The 8,396-nt window shown below is 45.2% G+C and overlaps 1 protein-coding gene across 3 annotated transcripts in view; it reads right to left on the bottom strand.

Moving 5' to 3' along the window:
• JPH2 (junctophilin 2) overlaps positions 1-8,396 on the bottom strand; it is a 68,716-nt gene extending 60,320 nt beyond the window's left edge. For 2 of the 3 annotated variants that reach the window (XM_019509850.1, XM_019509849.1), the window contains exon 1: positions 7,961-8,396. In XM_019509850.1, coding sequence (XP_019365395.1) covers positions 7,961-8,339 — 379 coding nt within the window. In that variant the 5' untranslated portion in view covers positions 8,340-8,396. The remainder of the gene's footprint in view (positions 1-7,960) is intronic. The other variant, XM_019509848.1, reaches the window with a different exon arrangement.

Raw genomic sequence — 8,396 nt, 5'->3', positions numbered from 1 at the left:
CTTTAAAAAAAAAAAAAAAAAAAAAAAAAAGATATAATGGCTTCAGGGGAGGAAAGAGTTTTTTGAACATGTAAGATATATAAAATATTAAAATCCAGGTAAGTAGCTTTAACATATTTTTCTGGGCTCTTTCCTAGGACTACATTGATCAACTACTACATCAGAATGACAACTGCCTTGTCCATGCTAGAATTAACATATGATAGATAATATGGGTTAAAAATAAGCTTTTTTCCCGCCCCTTGGGAGATACGACCAGTGTGTTTATACAAGGTTTTCCCCTAGTTTAATGAAACTGATGTAAAAGCATGCCTTCCACAGATTAAGAGCAAGTTTGTGAAGAGATAAGCTCTTAGCTTATGCTTGGAAAGTTCCTTAGGTTGAAGGGGCTGTAAGACAGAAAGGCATAATTATTTATTCTGTTTTGGTGACACATTCTGTACTAGCACTGCACGCAAACTGGCCAATTCCCACTTTGTGGTTTCAAAACTGAAGGACAGATTTTGAAAATTTTAAAATTTTGACCAAATTACAGGAGAAATAGCACAATTTTTCTTCATTATTCCCCCCCCCTCAATTTTAGGACAGAAATTTGTATGGGGAATTTTCTTCTCTCTCGCCTTCTTAAAAAAAAAATAAAGACACATTCTTAAAGTGAAATTACACTCCTCTGCCTCTGAAATCTATCTTTCAATCCCACCAAAAACTGAGCCAGTGGCAGATAAGGGGAGTTGTTTGGCAAGCCTGTGAAAATGCGAGTCATTTCTTTGATGGGACAAATATCTGACTCCCATTAATAATGTCTGCAGCATAGTACTGGGAAGGCCACTGTGGAGTAGAGATCTAGAGCTGGCAATGACTAAGAAAGTCAACATTTTAAAAAAAGGTTAAAAAAAATCTGTTTAATGGTATAATCATCTCAGTATGAAATAGTGTCCTAAGTAAGAATATTGAATTCCTAAGGGGCGAGTGGAGGCCAAAGGGGAAGGAACAGAGTTGAGGGGTGTAAATCACATCCGAGTAATAACAACATAGCCCTGACGCAATCAACCTGATCTCTTTCTTCAGATCCACAGAGCTGGGCTAGCCCCTCTAGTCTGGATGGGGAACGACTCATTCTACAGCACAAAAAGGGACTGTCCTCTCCACACGCATCCTTGAGAAACTCAACTGAGAGCAGGACCAAGGACAATAAAAGGAGATACATGACAATGTTCTGTCTAGCTGCGATAAGCAGCACACCTCTGAGCAAGTGAGAGCACAGTGCACCCCCCTCCCTGCCTAGGCCCAGTGACATGACAAGGGAGGATGTACAGAGGGGAGAGTGAATACAAAGAAATAAAGGAAATCTGATTCTGCTTGCCATTTTGTTCATAATGCTTGCTCACAAGCAAGACCTAAAACACAGGCAGACACTGAACAATTCCTGCTAGCACCACTACACCCATGCACCTCTGCCCTTGCCATCTTACTCCAACCCTGGGTCCCAACTAATGTGCTGTTTTTATACTGTGGAAAATTCTGCCTGAGGACAAGGATGGGACCCAGCCTTGCTTTCCTCCCAAATCACTTTCCCTTGCGACCCAAGTCAAAACTGGAACTGAAGCTCTCCAGAGGTGAAAGGCCAGAATGTTAATTCTCTGAGTCACTTAATCCCAAAGAACTTCCCACTGGTATTATTTGACTCGTGAGCGTGTAGGCTGACGCAGGTCAAGGCTGGGGATGATGGATGAAGTCAAAAGGGGAGGGGAAGCATTTGAAAGAAAACATAAAAAAGCCACACACAAAAAAGACTCTGTGTTATCACCTGGAAAAATGCTTTTAAAGCCAAATTACAAGAAACCCTGCAAAATTCTCCAACCTCCCTGACTCACAGGAGCTACCCATGTCTCAGTAACCCTGAGTAGGAAGGGTAATGGAAGACAGGCCAGTATTTACCTTTTGCTGTGTTTTCTAGAGATTTCTGCATCTGCTCCTGAAGAAATGGAGCTAAGCCTTTCTATTTATACACCCGGGATGGAAAGGCTCAAGTTGCAGAGTGGATTAAACATGGACCCTGGAGAAAGCCAGTCCCAATCACGCCGATTCACAAATGGATTGTGTGTGCCCTCTGCTTAACCCGGATAACACCTCACACCTTCCACAAGTCACTGTGGTCAATTAATGCAGTCGCATGCTGAGCTACTTGTCAGTGATGGGCTCAAAGGCTTTAAGTCAGGTAATGACACTCCTTCATGAAGAGGGGGAGTTCTTCAGGAGATAACAGCCTCTCTGTCCCCTTTCCACTCTGGGCAGGAGGTCCAGAATAACACGCTCTGAATAAAGAGCCTACTGAGCAGCTTCCTAGCAGTCAAATTGTAACGCTAACTCTTATTCTCACGTGTGTGGTGCCCAGATACAGAGAGGACAGGTACATTAAGAGAATTTAGGGTAGATGGACAGACAGATTAAACAGACACATAAACCCACATGTAAAACAGAACCTAGAAAAGCACTTGCGGTTGGAAAAAAATTATCTGAGTATAGCTTGATTTAAATCATCTTACTATTGCTATCGGATAGCTAAAAACATCACCCCTTGGGTTGAATCAAGCCTTGATGTAGCTACACTAGGGAGGGAGCATGAACTAGTGCAATGGGGGGCAACCTTTTTGGCAAGCATGCCATAAATTAGCCCTGCATTCTCCCCTTGTGCCACTCCAGACCCCTTCTTTTGCCAGATCTGCTACTCTGCTTTCTGCTCCCAGCCCCATCTTTTGCTGCACTGCCTGCCCCCTCCTTGATCTGCTGTGTGCCCCACACCGAAGCTGCCTGCGCCACTTGTAGCATGCACAGACAAGGTTTGCCACCTCAGAACTAGGGGGATAGGGCCAGCCTTGCTACAGACTTTCTTTGTGATCTTGGAAGAGTCATTTTATCCTCTTCAGTAAAACTGGAGGGGATACATCTCTTTAAGGGATACTTCTTTTTAACACAGCACTTTAAATCCAGTGAAGTAGTACTTCTTCTTTTATCATTATTTCTGGAGTCAGTCAAGTTGCACTAGGGCTGACTTTGGCCCAAGGTTTTAGGAACATCCAAATCTCCTCTTAGCTGCCTCAGAGTGGCTGTTCAGCATCAGTAGTAGGAAGTGTGGCAAACTTCAATACTGCTGCTATCTATTATCTGCACTTGACAGCCCACAAAAGCAGCAGCAAAATCACTGCTACCACCTCTGTTCCAGCTCCAGAGAAATCTTCCTCTAAGCCTCACCTTCTCTGCATGATGAATGCTGTTATCTCCTTCCCTAAGTTTCTCCCCTAGTCCCAGCTGTGTAGAGGCCAGAACTTACCTAGCTCTGTCCTCCACCTATGCACAAAGCAGCACAACTGTATCCAAGCACTTCAGGATCCAAAAAGTGCCCCCTCCTATTTTTATAATTTTCCATAGACTTTCTTTGGCCAAGCCCACAGATCTTTCCTCTTTCCGCTACTTGTTGTCTTCCATTATTCATCTAGCACAGGTCTCCACAATGCCACCACTGTCAGGGGAAGTATTTTCTCCTCTGCAGCTCCTACCAGTTATAACTACTTCTCTAACTAGATCTCTCCGCTTCACAGTCTTTATCTACTTTCACTTCTCACCTAAAACTCACCTACCCTCTCTTTATCTGTCTTAATGTTACATGCTTACATTACATGCAAAAATTACATGTTTTAATTATTTCCTCACAATATGAATTTTTGCCAGTGTGTTTTCTCAGCTAACTAGGAATTGGTCTGCAAACATCAACGTTGCAAAATGTTTTGGGGGCACAATTTGTATGAAAGAAAAGTACCTTTTTTGAGTAATATATACTGTCATTTGTAAAGCAGAGCAGGGGTTAGGACCACTTTCTTATAGTAGCAGATTCTTCCATGAGGTTTTATATTATCAGACACAGAGTGCCTTGAGACACAACCCACTTCTCTCTCATTAGTTCTAGAATGATGAGTTTTGGTTATGCTGGAAGAAAAGCCAGAAAAAGGAGTCTAAGCAAGGAGCCTTTCACTTGGTGTTTTAACATGGGCTGCTCTCACACACAAACGGCTTCCTGGTACCAAATCACAATCCCCTTTTGACCTATGATGCCCGGTCCACAGAAAGGGTGCCAGGCTTAATTTCTGTGACTAGAGTTATATTTTCAAATGATAATTTGAGCTAAATACATCATTTTAAAATACAGGTTTAATGCTTTAAAAACAGATGGACAGGTTTAAATATTAAATAGGGGTTCTCAAAGTTGGAGACTATTTTTCTCATGTATCTAGTCCAGTGATGCTCAGCCAGGGTGCCAGGGCTCCCTAGGGTGCCACAAGATCTTTTGAAGGGTGCTGCAGGAGGTATGAAGAGATAAGTGAGGTGTGAGGCGGTAAGCTGATAAGGACAGGCTGAGGCTGGAGGTGTAATGACATAAGCAGATCCTAGCATGCTCAGGCTCTGCCTGCCTAGCTGCTCCCCCACCCCCACTGCCTGGCCCCTCTGCAAAGAGATATATTTGTTTTAGAAAAGGGGTGTCCCTTAATTCACAAATGTTATGGAGGGGTACCTTGAGTCTGATGAGATGTGCCTTGAGTCTGAAAAAGTTCAGAACCACTGGTCTACTCACCAAGGAGCTAGAGCTTCAAGCTTGCACCCCACTTTGCAACACATAGCAGGAAGGCTATCCTAGGTCCTTGAATTGGATGTCTCAAGAACAAATTTTAACAAGTTCAGGTTAAGGGAGTTTGGTCCCATTTGGATCTGGTGATCAGGGGGTAGATGAAGATGAGCAGACAGAATGAATGCTGTTTTCATAACATAACGTGCGCCCCATTCTCAGTGTCAGTTATTAATCACAAATCTTAGCTTCTGGTGTTGCACCCTAGATATTATCCTCTCTTAAGTCAGAAAAGTTCTTAGGCTGAGTGAACTGCCCAAACACCCACTATGCATAGGCCTAATTGTCTGATAAATCGACAAATACTTGGCAACCACATCACTCTCATCAATGAACTTCTCAGAGCTCACAAGCTAGCCACAGTCAGACCAGATCAGTCCTTGGAGACCCCAAAGAAACACTTTGGGATTGCAGGAAATGATTTTAGTGGTTTACATCTTTCTGGATCAGTGCTAAACTAATGGTCAAAGGCTGTTAGGGATATATTAAGTGACACGTTCCCTAATAAGTCTGGGAACTGCTTCAATATTGAGTCAGTAACAAAAGAATGGTAGGGAATACTTCGTTGACAAAAGGGCTGTCTCTTAGATGGTATATAACAAAGTCCTAACTTATTCTGAAAGACATAATTAAGGATCTGATTTTTTTTCAATAGTAGAATAGTATTCACCTTAGCACCTCAGTTACATTTTAAATTCTGTGCCATATTCTTTCTTTTCAGCCTCCCCTGCTAAATAGGGTTAATCCAAACCATTCAACACTCACAGCAGCATACCAAAGAGATACTACTGGGTGAGATAATCCCTTCATATTATCTACAAGACAAAGTAAGACACTTGCAAGGGAAAAATATTATACTAGATATTAGCTAGGCAACAATTCTGAGTGTGTCATTAAACTAAGTGTAAATAAACCTTGTAAATGATTCAAAGATGCATATATCAACATTTTAAATTCATCACAAATACAGGTATATTTTAGCTTCTGCTGTAGATACTATAGTACAACTATATTTTTCCATATTTACTCACCTACCACCCCCAAAACAGCACCTTGGTTTGGGAAGGTAGAATGAAGAAAAAGATTTTTCCTTTCTGTTTAGAATCAGTTTCAAGACACCCCACTTCGCCATTTCTAATTTTGGGGAGAATAGTGAATGTGGTATGTGAATAAATAGGGTATTATTTAATATCAATTCCATGCCCTGAAGACAAAAGATGACTGAAATTTAAGGAACAGGACTGAGGAAAGATGCCACTTCTACCCTGCAGCTTTACCCACAACCTCATGGGTCAAGAGCACAAGAAGTAACTTCAACAAGACTCCTCATACTACTATTAAGCATCTTCCTCAATAATTCTTGATAAAAGCCAAGCCTTGGAATGCCAATTGCCTGAATCCTCGCAAATCTAACAGCTTTCAGTGCCATACTTCCCTATGATGAAATATTATATTTCTAAAGTTATCTTGCCTTCATAAATGATTGCCAGTGTGTCCCCTGAATAAAAACAGAATGCAGTTCTGAGGCATATTTCAATGGATTCCTCCCCCGGCTCCAAATCACTCTCTTTATTTAGCTAAACTAAATATGGCAGACTGGAATGTTACATAGAAGGGCTCTGCAATTCCTTACACAGGGATTCTTGGGATGTTTCATTACTTCCCCCCCCGGTTTCAGACACTTGTCAACAAAGCATTTCTAACATGTACGGTGAATATTTGAAGAATCGGTACAACTGGGATGTGAGTAGGGATGCGGATTTGCCAAGTAGGGGTTTGATCTGGAATCCCCTAAATAACTTGATTAACTCATTTGCCCATGCCACCCTGCAGTTTGGGACTGACCAGAACCCACAGAGCAGCGCGATGCTGGAGTGTAGATGACAGGCGAGATGCGTCCTAGCAAGGATTGACATGTATCTAGGGCAGCTCCAGGAGGGGATACACAGGTTTGCTTGCACCTCCCTTTGATTCCTCCACCAAAATTTAAACCCAACTGCCTGGCAGCAGCTGCGTTTCTAGCTGGGCAGTGCTGAGGGAATCCCGTGACCCCATGGCTCATTAGCATCTACCCATCCCTTCTGAACTCTTCATTCCACAGGTGTTAACCACCCGCCCTCCTTTTTAATGATCTTGATGTTCCACCCATCAAGCTAGCCTTTGTGCTGCAGTGTTGTGCTCTGTTCACTGTTCCTAGTAAAGAAGCTGCTTTTTTAACTCATTCCAATAAAGATATATTGGTTTTTGCTTCAATCTTAAACTAAAGAATCCAACCCTGAGCCCCTAGCATATTAGAAAAGCTTCTAGTTTGCATTTAACTGGAGAAAAATCTGTGTTGCATTATATGTGATGATGCATGTCACACTGTTTTCCAGAATCCTAGATTTTTTGGCTTAAGGCCAAATTAGTTTCAAATTCCAGATCAACTGAGCTAAGCTCAATTGTTCAAGTGTCCGTGACTCTACCACCAGGCAAGTCTTCTTCCTCCCAGACCCATCGGTCTAGTGCTTCGGATACTCCCCACGTCTGTGGTAGGCATCCTAGGAGCAGGCCGCAAGCCCAGAGGCATTGGAGCTCTGATGCCCCCTAGCCTCGCTTGCTCCTAGCCAAACAGTGGAAGGAGCAAGCCAGCGGAAAGCACAAAAGTAGTCCCCATTACCATTGTGCAGCCAAGTTTCCAGCATTTGGGAAAGGGGCAGGGGTCAGCCTGCCTGGAGGGCAATGGAAAACCTGTGGATTGCCTCTCTCTCCTGCCAGGTACACAGACCCACTCAAGCTTGGGGAAACAGCACGTGTACCCACGTTGTGCTTCGCTGCGAGATGAAGGGTGCATACACACAGCCTCAGAAGACTTCAAATAAGGTGACTTAAGTAAGTCGACTTAAGCCACACTGGAGCCCACACAAGTACAGCTCCCTCACAGGGTAGCTGCCATCTTGCAAAGCAAAGTCAACTTAACTATCCCGACTCAAGACAACTGCTGCAACTCAAGACATGCACTGCACTGCACTGAACTCAGCTCTGCTCCGCACAGGAGCGTCCACTCACAGTTAGGTCAACTTAAAAGAAAAAAGAAGTGAAGTCGGCTTCGCGGTCAGGAAGCCAGGCCGCAGGTGTACGGGCTGGGGTTCGAATCCCGCCTGCCTGGTGGGGCGCCTGATTGGCTCAGGGCTCCACCAATCCCTGCACAGCTCGGGCCAATCAGGCGCGGGGCTAGAGGCTTGAGCCTTTGTCCCGCGCGACAAAACGCGCGCGCCGCGCCCCGCCCCGCCCCGCCCTTACCGCCGTCCGCGTAGGTCTCGGTGCCGTAGCCGTCCTGCAGCCCGTTGTTCCAGGTGCCCTCGTAGCGGGCGCCGCTGGTCGCGCTCTGCCGCAAGCCGTAGCGGCCCTTGAAGCCGTGCGTCCACTCCCCGCGGTACACCCAGCGCCCCTTGGTCTCCACTCCCAGGCCGTGCCGCTTGCCCTGCGCCCAGTAGCCCTCGTACTTGTTGCCGCTGGGCCACGTGTAGACGCCCACCACCTCGAAGCCCGAGTTCCACGAGCCCGAGTACTCGCCCTGGCCCTTGGGCCCCGTGCAGATGCCGTGGCCGTGCGCCTTGCCGCCCTCCCAGCCCCCGCAGTACGCGCCACCGTCGTCGAAATCGAAGCGGCCGCCGCTCATGGTGCCCGCGCTTCAGGTGGCCGCAGCCGGCCGCATCCCGCGCTCAGCCCGGCCCCG

The sequence above is a fragment of the Gavialis gangeticus genome, unplaced genomic scaffold, assembly GCF_001723915.1.
Source record: "Gavialis gangeticus isolate Ggan-Ray unplaced genomic scaffold, GavGan_comp1, whole genome shotgun sequence".
Taxonomy (NCBI): domain Eukaryota; kingdom Metazoa; phylum Chordata; order Crocodylia; family Gavialidae; genus Gavialis; species Gavialis gangeticus.
Note: the sequence above shows the minus strand (reverse complement) of the source record. Positions and strands in the feature narration are given on the sequence as shown.